The 14,906-nt window shown below is 51.8% G+C and overlaps 1 protein-coding gene across 2 annotated transcripts in view; it reads left to right on the forward strand.

The window, feature by feature from the left end:
- NSG1 (neuronal vesicle trafficking associated 1) overlaps positions 1-14,906 on the forward strand; it is a 31,052-nt gene that overhangs the window by 9,116 nt on the left and 7,030 nt on the right. For both annotated transcript variants that reach the window (XM_057546609.1, XM_057546610.1), the window contains exon 4: positions 13,542-13,652. In XM_057546609.1, coding sequence (XP_057402592.1) covers positions 13,542-13,652 — 111 coding nt within the window. The remainder of the gene's footprint in view (positions 1-13,541; positions 13,653-14,906) is intronic.

Genomic DNA, 14,906 nt, shown 5'->3' on the forward strand with positions numbered 1-14,906 from the left:
GAGGGGCCGTACTTACGCAGCTTAAAGGAAGGTTTATGCTTGTGGCTGCCGTGATGGAGGGCTGCTGACGCCTCCGACATCCACACACCGTCTCCCTGTGAGTTCAGGGTTCGGGCGAACAAGCCGCGCCCCCTCCCCTGGTGCCACGTTGCCTTCGGGGCTTTCAGAAATTCCAAGGTCGGCCTTACACAGCTGGTGCAGGGCTGGGAGAATGTCCTGGAAGGAGAGACCAGGTTTGTTTGAATAGCGTCCATGTGCTGCATTGGGGGTCCCTTTGCCTTCTGTCAACAAATGAATCCGTGGGTGGTTTGTATCTTTTCTCACATCCTTAATGACCTTGAGCTTCCTAGGTGTCCGTCTGTTTTCCACCCTCTCCAATAATCCCCTGGTGTGTTTCAAGATGCATTTGTTAAATATTTATGAACAGGGGCACCGTTGCCTTGGCACTCAGCAGTGGGCGTGGTCTTTGCAAGGTGGCACTGGGGATCCTAGAAACGCATCTCAACACTCTGTCACCTTCGGCAGAGCGTCATGCAGGGTTCAGCTGCCCCGTTTTGCGGTTTCCTGGCCCAGCTAGAGAGTGGGAGCTTTATCTAGAATGGAATAATTAAGTGGGTTGAGTCATCTGGGGGGTGTGTCTGTATGTTCATTTTGTGTGGGTTACCGAAAATATTTAGCGCTGTAAATGCTTGGAGATGTCAGGATGCATCTTATTTTTCCAAGATTTTTTTTTTTTTTAACTGCATTACTCAGCAGAAAAGCACATTTCTTTTCCCCCTCCCTCCCGAGGGTGGGAGGGCAGAGAGAGTGGAGTAAGGATGACCCAGCTGCCATCGACCCAGTGCTGCCTGCCTGGGCTCTTAGTAACAGTCTTCAAGGTTGATCTTACTGTCCTAATTTTGGAGGTGCAGAGTTAATGTCAGAGAGGAACCGGCCCAAGGTCAGCCGGCTAACTGGGGATAGCAGTAGGATTCGGACCCACATCCATCTGACACCAAGCGCGCCAAGCTCTGCTTTCCATACCCACAGCTGCATGGGGCCCGCGGGGTGACTCTCCCCTGCTGCAGATGCCCTAGTTCCCATCCCAGCTGGGCAGTGACCCCCGGGAGGCCCCCCGGCAGGAGAGGAGACCCCAGGCCAGAAAAAGCAGATGGGAACACAGCAAATTCAAGTGCCCATCGAGCTCCTCGTCTATGAAACAGGGTGACTGCTAATTCCCAACTCATGGTGAACATTTGGAGAACAGGCATAAGGGCCAGGGCCTTGTAAGTTGAGTGGCCGTGTAATTTATGGCCCAGACCAGGACACTTTGGAGAGTGATGGTGGACCCTGTGCATTTGGGATGCCGGGGCAGTAACTGTCAGCCAGGGCTGTCCCGAGCGTCTCGGACACATGGTCCCCTCCTTATAACCTCCTTATAAAGTTCTCCCCGAGGCCCATATCCTATTTGCTGTCCATTCCTGGCTGTTCTTTCCAGAAAACACCCCTTGGACCCCTCTTGCCTCTGGGGCAGGGCTGCTCTGGCTTGGGCTCACCATCTCTTCCAGACCCCTGCCACAGGCCGGCCTCCTGCCTCTGGCCCTTTTTTTTTTTTTGGTAGTAAAATATACATAATATAAAATTTACCATTTTAAAGTGTTCAGTGCCATTTACTACATTCGCAGTGTTGCCCAACCATCACCATTATCTATTTTCAGAGCATTTTCAATCACCCCCAGAGGAGACCCCACACCCATTGGCAGTCACTTCCCATTTCCCCCTGCCCTTAGCCCTAAGCAACCACTAATCTCTTTTCTGTCTCTATGGATTTTCCTATTCTGGACATTGCATATAAGTGGAATCATACAATATATGGTCCTGTATGACTGCTTCTTGCACTTAGGATAATGTTTTCAAGGTTCATCCATGTTGCAGCATGTATCAGTACATTATTCCCATTTATGGCTGAGTAATGTTCCATTGAATGGGTAAGACTTACATTTTGTTTATCCATTCATCCATTGATGGACATTTGCATTGTTTCTACCTTTTGGTTAAGTGAATAGTGCTGGAGTGAACATTCATGTACAAGTTTCTCTGTGACCACCTGTTTTGAGTTCTCTTGGGTATGTAACCAGGAATGGAATTGCTGGTTCGTGTGGTGACATTATGTTTAACATACTGAGGAACTGCTGTTTTCCACAGCAGCTGCACCATTTTATATTCCCACCAGCAATGTACAAGGTTTTCACTTTTTCCATATCCTCACCAACACTTGTTACTTGTTTATTTTTTTATTATAGCCATTCTAGTGGGGGTGAAGTGGTATCTCATTGTGGCTTTGATTTGCATTTCTTAATGGCTAATGATGTAGAGGTCTTTTCCTGTGCCTGTTGGCCATTTGTTTATCTTCTTTGGAGCGATGTCTATTCAAGTCCTTTCACATTTTTAATTGGGTTGTTTGTCTTCCTGTTGTTGAGTTGTAGGAGTTCCTTATATGCTCTGGATACTAGATCCTTATCAGGTGTATCATTTTGCAGATATTTTCTACCATTTTGTGGGGTGTCTTTTCACTTTCTTGCTAGTGTTCATTAATGCACAAAATTTTAAAATTTTTGTGAAGTACAGTTTATTTTTGTTGCTTGTGCTTTTGGTGTCACATCTAAGACACCGTTGCCAAATCCAAGGTCATGAAGATTTACCTCTATGTTTTCTTCTAAGAGTTTTATGGCTTTAGCTTTTATATTTATGTCTTTATTCCATTTTGAGTTAATTTTTGTATATGGTGTGAGGTCAGGGTCCAACTTGATTCCTTTGTGTGCAGATATCTAGTTGTTCCAACACCATTTATGGAAGAGACCGTTCTTGCCCCGTTGAATGGTCTTGGCACACTTAGCGAAAAAATCAGCTGACCATGAACACATGGTTTTATTTCTGAACTCTCCCTTCTATTTCATTGATTTATATGGCTGTTCTTATGCCAGTCCCACACTGTTTTGATTACTGTAGCTGTAAGTTTTGAAACTGTAAGCTTTGAAATTGGGAAGCGTGAGTCCTCTAGCTTATTCTTCGTTTTCAAGATTGCTTTGGCTATTCACTATACCTTGCTATTTCCATTTCTACAGAAAAGGCTGTTGGGATTTTGATAGGGATTGCATTGAATCTGTAGATCAGTCTGGGAAGTATTCCCATCTTAACATTATTAAGTCTTCCAATCCATGGTGTTTTTCCATTTATTTGAGTCTTCTTTACTTTCTTTCAGCAACGTGTTATAGTCTGCAGTGTACACATTCTTTCACTTTTTACTGTAGGCGATCAACAGTAGTATAAGTAAATCCCGTGACTGTCACCAATGCAAATCACAAGTGTTCTTTGTATCACACTGCAGGTGTTGCCAAGATTTTGGGAAGTGTTTAGTCTCATCATTCCTTTGAAATCACAGTATTATAAGATCTTGTTTTTTGGTGTGTTAATAAGGAAGCACATGCATAGTATATCACAAATGTACATTTTTGCAATATTTTGATAATAGTATTTCAATATAATTGGTTTCTTTTTCCTGTGTGTTGTGTCTTATGCATTTTAAGCATGATTCTGAGAAGGATTTATAGGCTTCACGTGGCTGCCAGAGGTCAGTGGCACAAACGTGGTGGAAGCCCTGCACCAGGCTCTCCCCTGACCCCCGCTGCTCCCACACACTGTTCCTTAAAGCCCACTGCCCACAGCAGTGGGGTGAGGGTCGCCGTGGGGCACCCGCCAGAGGACACGGGGTGATGAGTACAAATCCCTGTACAGTAGCTGTAATTTCAACCCACTGTGTCCTGCTTTAGAGCTTTTATTGACAGCTGCACAAAAGTGATGTCAATTTAGGGACCATGTAGTATCTGCTCTAACACACACACGTAAATTGGTGGCAAACATCTGTCCTTCAGGCAGCTGGCGACGCCTCCCAGCGCTGTGACAAATGCTCATTTGGGACATAATAGAGGGGCAGCCGCCTTCTGGAATCCCGCAGCGCCCAGGAACCGTCTGGGCTCCCACCTCTTGGTGTGGCACACGGGGTCCTTTGTCACCAGCCCGTGCCGCTCTCCTGCAGGACGTGTGATGCTCCAGCCGCACTGGCTGAACACACTGTGTCCTGGGTGCCTGGGGCTTTGGTACAACCTCTCTCTCCCTCTGACTACAACACACTTTCCCGAGCTTCCCTGGAGCGCTCCCCGTCCTTCAAGACCAGCCACCCCCTCCTGGACCGCTTCTCCGCATGTGGGGGGGTCGGCCTCTGCTCCCGCCTTCCCCTCCTGGTTCTCACTCCGTGCTGTGATGAGTTAACACCACTCGGCAGAGACCAGGGCTGACCCTCCCAGCCAAGGTCACTCCGTGGTGGCCGGGAGCATCCACCAGCTACTGGGGATTCCGTCGATGGAGGAAGGCAGGGCCTTGGGGCCCAAGGCGCTTTTGCCTTTGTGGGCCCTTTCCGCCTTAAAAAAAAAAGAACATCTTATGACTGTTTTGGACTAAAGATGAATATAATCCAGGCTGGATTCATTATTATTATTTTTTCTGGTTTTTAAGCAAAAGTTAAAACCATTTTCTGGGGTCACTAAAAGCATCGCGGGCCCCAGCACTGGGTTTTGTGTGCCTGATAGAGATGTCGGCCCTGAAACAAAGGCCCTGCCTCTAAGGAAACACCCTTCCGCCAACCAAGGGCCTCCATGGCCTTCATCCCTGGCCTCCAGGCCCACAGCCCAGCCCGGAGAGGACAGCGGCAGGTTTGGGTACTGCCCGTCCACCCGGGTCCCGGCCTCCAGGGGCCCCTGGAGGGCAGAGCTGCCCGGGGTCCTGCCCCCTTCCTGTGCATGATCATTTCCTTAATAAAACCCAGCAAACTGAATTTATGTTCCACTTGATGTATAGATGCTCCGGGTTGGCTCCTGGCACCCAAGGGCTGCCCTGTAAGTACTCACTGGGGGATAGGCTACCTGCCAGCTGCATCCACCCACTGACTCATTCACTCCTCTCCCACTGCCTGTTGTGTGGTTTCAGCCCTGCCCGCAGGGGCTCGGTCTATGGGGAGATGGGCTTGCAAGGAGGTGAATTAGTTTCCTGGGGCAGCTGAGTGGCTTAAAACCACACGCATTCATTCTCTGACAGTCCTGGAGGCCAGAGGTCCTAAATCAGTCTCACTGGCTGTGCTTCCTCTTGCAGCCTCTGGAGGTGTGCTCCTCGCATTCCTTGGCTTGCAGCTCCTCCCTCCACCTGCAAAGCCTGCAGCACAGCATCTCCAATCTCTCTCGGCTCTGTCTTCCCATCGCCGTCTCCTCTGTGGCAGATTCGCCCTCTGCCTCCCTCTTATAAGGGCGCCTGTGATTCCACTGAGGGCCCCTCTGGATAATCCAGGATAATCTTCCATCTCAAGATCCTTGACTTGATCATATCTGCAGAGTCCCTTTTACCATATAAAGTAGCATGTGCAGGTTCCAGGGATTAGGACCTGGATACCTGTAGGGTATCAGCCGGCTTCCCTTGGCCTACTTGTCTACATGTCTGGGCCTCCGGTGCCCCACTGGTAAGATGTAGTCAGTAACATGGCCTTGCAGGTGCTGTCGTAGGAGTGTACAAGCTTTATTTAAACCGCCTACCGTACATAGTGCAGAGGCAACAGAGTTTCTGGAGCTACCATCAATATGGTGTTTTGGTGCAACAGGGCAAAGCTTGGGTGGGAGCTCAGGAGCCCCCTGGCTGCAGGCATTCGATGCAGAAGTGGGATCCTCTGTTCATCCCCACGGTTCTCAGCAAGGCTGCGCACAGGAGGTGTTCGGGGGTGGGGGGTGGGCTCACATACTGATGCTTGGGTGTTGCTCCCATTCTGGGGGCCGGGTATCGGGGTCTCCTGGCCTGGGGTCTGGGTGTCGGGGTCTCCCGGCCTGGGGTCCGGGTGTCGGGGTCTCCCGGCCTGGGGTCCGGATGTCGGGGTCTCCCGGTCTGGGGGCCAGGTGTCGGGGTCTCCCGGCCTGGGGTCCGGGTGTTGGGGTCTTCCGGCCTGGGGTCCGGGTATGGGGATCTCCCGGTCTGGTGTCCGGGTATCGGGGTGTCCCGGCCTGGGGGCCGGGTGTCGGGGTGTCCCGGCCTGGGGGCCGGGTGTCAGGGTCTCCCAATCTGGGGTCTGGGTATCGGGATCCTTGGAGGCTCCTGTGATTCTAATACACAGCGCTGCTGGGGCCTTTTCTGTGCTCAGGTCGGGTCACTGAGGTGGCGGCCGCCCCTCCTCTTGTGTGCGCCCCGGGCTCTTCGGCCACCTGGGCGTCCCGTTGTTCCCCTTGAAGGTGCTGCCTTTTCAGTGGCTGGGCCTCCGTCACGTGTACAGGAAGGTGCTGGATTTGATGGTCGGTCTCCAGGCATCTTCCTTGCTCTGAGGCCACAGCCCTGAGGGAGTGGGACTTATGTTGTTCAGTGAGGGGCTGCTCTGCCCAGGTCTCCCGGACTCCCCACTGTAAATGTGGGTGCTCGCCCTTCACAGCTGAGAGGGGACCGAGGGTCAGGGGGCGATGCCCTTTCCAGGGTCACTGCGTGTGTTGGCTGAGCAGGCCTAGAACCCAGGGCCCTTGACACACCTTGGGCAGTGGATGGTGGCTTGTCTCTCGGCCAGAGTTTCAGAATTGGCTGAGAGATGGCGCCTCGGGCGATCGCGGCTCTCCAGGGCGCTTACAGCCACGGCCTGTCCCAGGGCCTGGAGGAAACAGGTATGTCTGGCTAAGTGATTTCACATTCTGTTCTGGAATATTCTTAGTGTCTCATGGGGGTGGGAGGTGAGGGAGGTTCATGAAACTCTCCAAACTGGGACAGAGTTTCATTTCACTTGACTCAGGAAATGGTAGATACTGGGTTATGGGGGACACATGTGCTCTCGGTGTCCGGAGAGGCTGGAACGTTCCAGAGCCCTCCGGGAGGCAGCGGGCCTGGCCAGGGCTTTGGTGAGGAGGAGGGAAGGCCGCCAGTCTGGCCATGTTGGGGAAGGGACAAGGGTGACCTTCAGGGGAGGTGAGCCAGTGCTGACCACTCAGGGCCTAAAACAGCCTTGGTGTTAGGGGCTGTGTTAGTTTGCTAGGGCTGCCGGGACAAAGTACATCGACTGGAGGACTCCAACAGCAGAGATGTATCGTCTCCCGGTTCTGGAGGCCAGAGGTCCAAGACTGAGGTGCCGGCAGGGCCGTGCTCCCTCTGAAGACTCCAGGGGAGAGGACCCTTCCTTGCCTCCTCCTGGCTCCTGGGGCGGGGCGGGGCGTTGCCGGCAATCCCTGGCTTTCCGTGGCTTGAAGGTGCATCACTCCATCCTCCGTCTTCACGTGGCCATGTGCGTGCACCTCTGTGTCCATATGTCCCATTTTCATGACACAGTCATACTGGATTAGGGCTCACCCGATGACCTCAGTTAAATGAATCACACCTGCAAGGACCCTATTTCTAAATGAGGTCACATTCACAGGTGCCAGGCTTAGGACTTCCACTTTTTGGGGGGGGGGCGGGGCACAATTCAACCTTGACCAGGTGCAGCACGTGGGGCTGAGAACATGCTCTCGAGCCCTTGATAGCTTTTCATTCTCTTGATAAACGTGTAAGAGTGTGAGGCCTTGTCCCTTCTTCAGAGACGAGATGCGCAGGCGACCTGCTCGTCACACAGGTGGTGGGTGGCAGAGCCGGAATCCAGTTCGGAGCCAGTTGGGGATCTTCCTGGAAAGGCCTGTGGCTCGCTTCTCGGGCCGTGGTGACTGCAGGGGACACCATGCCATGTAGGGAAATGTGAACCCACATTTCTCCCCCCACTCCCCACAGGGTGCTCTGCAGCTCCAAGCCGACTCTGGGGCCTGGGAGAGGCCCGGGGTTCACCGAGGCGTGGAGGGGGAGTGGGACAGCCCGCCATTGGGGGCTGGGGTTTGCCATGCCCCATGCCTCCTGCTGACTCTCCGGGGATCTATTCCTTTGCCGTCTCCCTCGGCTGCTCGGGGGACTGTCGTGTTCCCATTTCTCAGTTCTGTGAGCTCCTCGGCCATCGGGCCCAGGAATCCTGGATGGAAGGCCCAGGCCAGGTTCCAGGAGGAGGGCCCCGAGGAGGTGGTTCCCCATGGTCCTGCGGAAAGAGGGGGGTTCTTTTTATACCTAAACAGATGGGGTGCTGTGAACCAAACTCCACGTGGCTTCTGATTCAAGGGATAGGTTTAAGGATGCACGTCTCTCCAAGACTTGAGATTATACTCTTTTTTATATTTTTTAATTAAATTTAAAAAAATTTATTTATTTTATTTATTTATTTTTGGCTGCATTGGGTCTTTGTTGCTGTGCGCGGGCTTTCTCTAGTTGTGGCGAGTGGGGGCTACTCTTCGTTGTGGTGCGTGGGCTTCTCATCGCCGTGGCTTCTCTTGTTGCGGAGCACGGGCTCTAAGCGTGTGAGCTTCAGTAGTTGTGGCTCGCGGGCTCAGTAGTTGTGGCTCGCGGGCTCTAGAGCGCAGGCTCAGTAGTTGTGGCGCATGGGCTTAGTTGCTCCACGGCATGTGGGATCTTCCTGGACCAGGGCTCAAACCCGTGTCCCCTGCATTGGCAGGCGGATTCTTAACCACTGCGCCACCAGGGAAGTCCCTATACTCTTTTAAAAAAAATTGAAATGTAGTTGACATATAGCAATATTTCAGTTTCAGCTGTGCAACAGAATGATTCAATATTTGTGTGATTGAGAAATGATCACGCTGTAAGTCTAGTTAACATCTGTCACCACACAGCTACAATATTTTTTCTTGTGATGAGACCTTTTAAGAGCTACTTTCTTAGCAACTTTCAGATACGCAGCACAGTTTTATTAACTATAGTCACCATGCTGTATACTACATCCCCAGGACTTATTTATCTTTAATTGGAAGTGTGTACCTTTTGACCCCCTTCACCCGTTTCCCCTACCCCCCTGCCTCTGGTACCACCATTTTGATCTCTGTATTTATGAGCTCAGTTTTTATTTTTATTTTTTTTAAGATTCCACATATAAGTGAGCTTGAACAGTATTTGTTTTACTTGGTCTGACTTATCTCACTTAGTATAATGCCTTCAAGGTCCACCCATGTTGTTACAAATGGCAAGATTTCCTTCTTTTTATGGCTGAATAATAGTCCGTTGAATATATATTCCACATATTTATCCATTCATCCACTGATGGACACTTAGGTTGCTTCTGTATCTTGGCCATTGTAAATAATGCTGCAGTAAACATGGGGGTGCAGACATCTTTTCAAGTTAGTTTTTTCATTTCCTTCAGATAAATACCCAGAAGTGGGATTGTTGGATCACATGGTAGTTCTTTTTTTTTTTTTTTTATAAATCTATTTATTCATTTATTTTTGGCTGTGTTGGGTCTTCATTGCGGTGCACAGGCTTCTCATTGTGGTGGCTTCTCGTTGCGGAGCACAGGCTCTAGGTGCGTGGGCTTCAGTAGTTGTGGCATGTGGGCTCAGTAGTTGTGGCTCGCAGGCTTAGTTGTTCCGTGGCATGTGGGATCATCCCAGACCAGGGCTCGAACCTGTGTCCCCTGCATTGGCAGGCGGATTCTTAACCACGGCATCACCAGGGAAGTCCCAGTAGTTCTATTTTTAGTTTTTTGAGGAACCTCTGAATTGTTTTCCGTAGTGGCTGCACCAGTTGACCTTCCCACCAATATTGCACGAGAGTTTCCTTTTCTCTGTGTCCTTTCTGACCGTTACTGTTTCTTTTCTTTTTGAAAATAGCCATTCTAATAGATGTGAGGTGATATCTCATTATGGTTTTGATTTGCAATTCTCTGATGGTTAGTGATGTTGAGCACCTTTTCATGTACCTGTTGGCCATCTGTATGTCTTCTCTGGAAAAAAGTGCCTATGCAGTTCCTCTGCCCATTCTTTAGTTGGATTCTTTGGTTTTTGCTCTGGAGTTCTATGAGTTCTTTACATATTTTTATATTAACCCCTTATCAGATATATGATTTACAGATATTCCTTCCCATTCAGTAGGTTGCTTTTTAATTTTGTTGATGATTTCCTTTGCTATGCAGAAGCTTTTTAGCTTGATGTAGTCCTGCTTGTTTATTTTTGCTTTTGTTGCTTTTGCTTTTGGGGTCAAATACAACAAATCATTGCCAAGACCAATGTCAAGGAGCTTATCACCTGTGTTTTCTTCTAGGAGTTTTATGGTTTCAGGTCCTACGTTCAAGTCTTTAATCCGTCTTGGGTTAATGTTTGTATATGGTGTTAGTGGTTGAGTTTTATTCTTTTACATGAGGCTCTCCAGTTTTCCCAGCGCCGTTTATTGAAGAGACTGTTCTTTCCTCATTTTATATTCTTGGCTCCTTTGTCGTAAACTAATTGACCATACACATGTGGGTTTATTTATGGGCTCTCTTCTCTGTTCCATAGTCTATGTGTCTGTTTTTACACCACTACCATACTGTTTTGAATACCTTTGTGATATAGTTTGAAATCAGGGCACATGATGCCTCCAATTTTCTTCTTCTTAAGATTGCTTTGGCTATTTTATGGTTGACACAAATTGGAAGATAGTTTGTTCTATTTCTGTGAAAAATGAATATGTAATTTTGATAGGGATTGCATTGAATCTGTAGATTGCTTTGGGTAGTGGTAGTGTGGACATTTTAACAATATTAATTCTTCCAATGCATGAGCACAGAATATCTTTCCATTTTTTTGTGTCTTCTTCAATTTTTTTCATCACTGTCTGTAAATAGTTTTCAGTGTACAGGTCTTTTACCTCCTTGGTTAAATTTATTCCTAGATGTTTTATTCTTTGGGATGCAGTTGTAAGTGGAATTGTTTTCTTAATTACTCTTCTGATAGTTCACTTATTAGTGTATAGAAATGCAACAGATTTTTGTATGTTGATTTTATATCCTGCAACTTTAATTTGTTGATTAGTTCTAACAGTTATTTGGTGGTCTTTGGGGTTTTCTATAGATACTTTGTCATTTGCAAATTGTAACAGTTTTACTTCTTCCTTTCTAATTTGGATGCCTTTTATTTCTTTTTCTTGCCTAATTGTCCTGGCTAGGATTTGTAATACTATGTTAAATAAAATTGGCAAGAGTGGCCATCCCTTTCTTGTTCCTGATCTTAGAGGAGAAGCTTTCAGCTTTTCACCATTGAGTATGCTGTTAGCTGTGGGCTTGTCATATATGGTCTTTATTATGTACATTCCCTCTGTACCCACTTGTTGAGAATTTTTATCATAAATGCATGTTGAATTTTGTCAAATGCTTTTTCTGCATCTGTTGAGATGGTCATATGATTTTTATCCTTCATTTTGTTAATGTGATATGTCACATTGATTTTGTGGATGTTGGAACCATCCTTGCAACCATGGAATGAATCCCACTTGATCATGGTGCGTGTATTTAACATATAGTTGAATTCAGTTCGCTAATATTTTATTGAGGAGGACATATTCTAACAGGGCTTCTTAACCTGTTGTGTGCCATGGACCTCTTCTTGGAATAATGTTTTCAAATGCCCAAAATATAGAGGGTTACGAAGGAGTTCAGTTATTTTAAATACAGCTCTCCCTATGGACAACCCTGCTATTCTAGACTGTGGAAAGAGCTGCTGAAGTGGCCCTTGCTGCCCCCAGGGGCCGCCAGTGGGTAGCTGGGTCCCAGGCAGGGCAGATTTGGGTGAGCAGTAGTCAGGTGAGTGTGGGGAGGGGCTCAGGTAGGATAGGGTGGCGGGCCTGGGGGAGGCTCTGTGGCCTGGGCTGAGAGCCCAGCTCTGCATCTGCCAACTGTGTGACCCGAGTGAGCAAGGGAATGGCTGTGGTGACAGTTGCAGCAACAATAGCAAACACTTCCTTCCAGAGCATCCACTGTGCCTAGGTGCTGTCCTCAGCAGCACAGCATTGAGCCCTCCACCCTCCCACCAGCCCCGGGAGCTGGGTCCTCTCACTGCCATTGGCTGGCAGGAGCCTGGGCCTGGAGGAGTTGGGTGACTTACCCAGAATCTGGCTGCCCCTCCTGGGCGCCGGGCACCGGCAGGGCTGCCACCCCCGTCAGAAAGCCCCTCACATACTCTGCTGCTCCCTCGGCCGCCGCGTGTCCCCAGGGCCACTGCCCCCTCCTTCCTCAGATTCAGCCTCCTTTGTCACCCAGCTCCATACTCAGCTGCCTCTGCGGTCTCCCCGGGCTGCCCACCTGGGCCGGGTGGTCTTGTCCTTGCCCACGTGCTATAGCGGCCACCGGAACCCAGATGGCACCTTCCCTGGGGGCGCTTTGGGCCTGGAGGCAGCCGTGACGCCACCCGTGTCCCCTTGTCAGACGCAGGCTCCACGTGCAGGCGGGTTGTCCAGACAGGCTGGAGTGACTAGAGAGGGTGACAGCCCTGACAGCCCAGGTGAGGGGTCACGGGAAGAACAGGGGGTAGAGGACGGAGATGTTGACGGGGACGGACTGCAGAGATGGGCAGGAAGGGCCTCCTTGGGGGTGACACAGAGACTCCTTGCTTGCTTGGGGGTCTGAGGGGCTGTTCCCTGGGTGGGGGACACAGAGGGGACCGGTGTCGCCCAGGCTGCAGTGAGCGTGAGCTGGGTGGTTGGAGGTGGGGACTCATAGCCCGGGCAGCAGTGGCCGGTGGCCAGGGTGGCCGTGTGGGGAGAAGAGAGGGAGTAGTGGGGCTGGGCTGGGGGCCTGGGTGCCGCTGTTCCTGGTCACACCTCCCGACCTGACCCGTGGGGCCTCTGCACGCCCTTTCAGCCCAGGACACGCTCTCGCCCCTGTCCAGCGGCTCCCAGCAGCCAGGAAGCACCTTCAAGGCCAGATGCAGCATCATTTCTTCCCCCGTGCCCCAGGCCCTGCAGTGGGGAGGTCTCCCATCGCTGGCCCACTCTGCTCATGGGCTGTCATGCATCATCTGCCGACATTCCTGAGTACGTCCCGTGGTCCAGCCACGGTGCGGAACGCTGAGTCCCCATGCTAATGGGGACCGCCCTCCAGGGTGGGGAGGACAGGCTGTAACTGAACACGCAGGAAACTGTCCAGAGTGGGGGTGATAGGGGCCCGGGAGGGTCTGTCTGTCCTGCTCAGCTGGCCCCAGGTCAAGGGCAGGGCTGGTGTCCAGGGCTCAGGGGTGTCTCTGGAACAGCTGATTAGCTGTTGGCTGATGCGTCACTGTGGTGACCCGCAGCATCAGAAGGGCAGCCCACGCCCACGGCTCGATGGTGTGTCCGATGTCCATGAGGCCTGATCTCTATCTGTCCCCCGAGCTCTCTGTGCAAGGCCTGGAATACTAGAAATGGCTAATTTAAAATGAAGGTGATGCATGCTTGTGGTGAAAAAACGAAGATGGTACAAAAAGTTGTCCAGTATAAAGTGACTCCGCTGACCGCTCATCACCAGAGGCCTGCCAGTTCTGTGTTCCGTGCCTCCTTCCGGAGATGGTGCCCGTGTACAGCCGCCCGCGGGCCTGTGTGTGTGTCTGTGTGCATCTGTGTGTGGGCGTGTCTGCGTGGCCACCCCTCAGCCCTGCTGACGGCCCCGCCCCCGCCCACAGGTGTCCGTGCTGGTGCTCTTTGCCCTGGCCTTCCTCACCTGTGTCGTCTTCCTGGTCGTCTACAAGGTGTACAAGTATGACCGTGCCTGCCCCGACGGCTTCGTCCTCAAGGTAAGCCCCCCCCATCCCCTGGGCCCCCGATGCCTTTGGCGCCTCGTCCCCCCGCGTGACTCATGACAGGGCTGGAGCGGCAGGGGTGGTGAGGGGGCCTGGCGGGAGCTCCCCATGGGGACCCTGCGGGCAGGGAAGCAGGGTCACGACGGGGCCTGTGAAAGGGAGGCTCCTGTCTGCAGGCCCAGCACATCCCCTGGGGGGGGCAGTGAGTGATGAGGGGACATGCCAGGAAGCAGACGTCCCGGGAGAGGAAGACCTGCACCGCCACTCGGGTTTGGGAGCAGGGCCGGGCGACCCCAGCCTCCCGACCGCAGACCCTGGTCTGCCCGCCATGCCGCTGGGCTCTCCACGCTCGATGCTCGCTTTGCTGATGTGATGCCTCCTTCCCCAAAGGCTACAAGTGGCAGAGAAGCAGACACATGGGGCCGCAGGATTAAGGGGAGCAAAATAAGGGAGGGGGTGGGGTGAAGGGAGAAGCAGGAGGAGTGAAACGCACAGGCCGTGGACTTGCTCCCGTGTCCCGTACACTCAGCACCTGGGCCCCCTTTTGGTTCTGAACTTCCCAGAGCCAGTGCGAAGAGGAAAACATGATCAGTCCCAGGATTTGGTGCTGCTGGAATGAAAGCAGAACCCGGTCGTGTGTGCTACTGGGCATGAGCAGAACAAGCCCGGTCGCCGCCACTGGGCGGCTGCGGTTTGGGTGCTGCTGATGTGAGGGACACAGGCCCTTGTATGGGTTCCTCCTTCCACAGCTTCAAGGCTTCTGACACTTGAGCCCTTCTGCGCTCGGCAAGTGTGCGTTTTGCGCCCACCACGTAAGGGGCCCGTGAGGGCGCCGTGCAGGGACCTGGGGAAGGGCGTCTGGTTAGGGGGAAGCCCCCGGCCCCTTCCACCAGCCCGTGCACACCCCGGGCTGGGGCTGGAGGACTTATGATCTGTTTGGAGGCTCAGGAGACACCATGGTTTAAAGGAGGCTGATCCAGAGGGCTGGGACTTCGAGGAGGGCAGCACATGAGCTGATGCTGCAGGACAGCAGGGCTGAGCCACGTGGGCGAGGGGAGGAGCGGCGCACAGGTGCTGGCTGGGCCGGTCCGTACGTGGTCCTTGTTGGGGAAGAGCTGGCTGTGGCCAGACTGGAGTGCCGGCCAGAGGCCCCTGGAGGAGAGGGAGGTGATGGGATGGTCACTCAGGTGGCTGGGGAGGCTGCAGATTGGAAGGGAGTGACAGGAGGCAGTGAGATGGCCCAGGAGG

This window comes from Balaenoptera acutorostrata, chromosome 5, assembly GCF_949987535.1.
Source record: "Balaenoptera acutorostrata chromosome 5, mBalAcu1.1, whole genome shotgun sequence".
Taxonomy (NCBI): Eukaryota; Metazoa; Chordata; class Mammalia; order Artiodactyla; family Balaenopteridae; genus Balaenoptera; species Balaenoptera acutorostrata.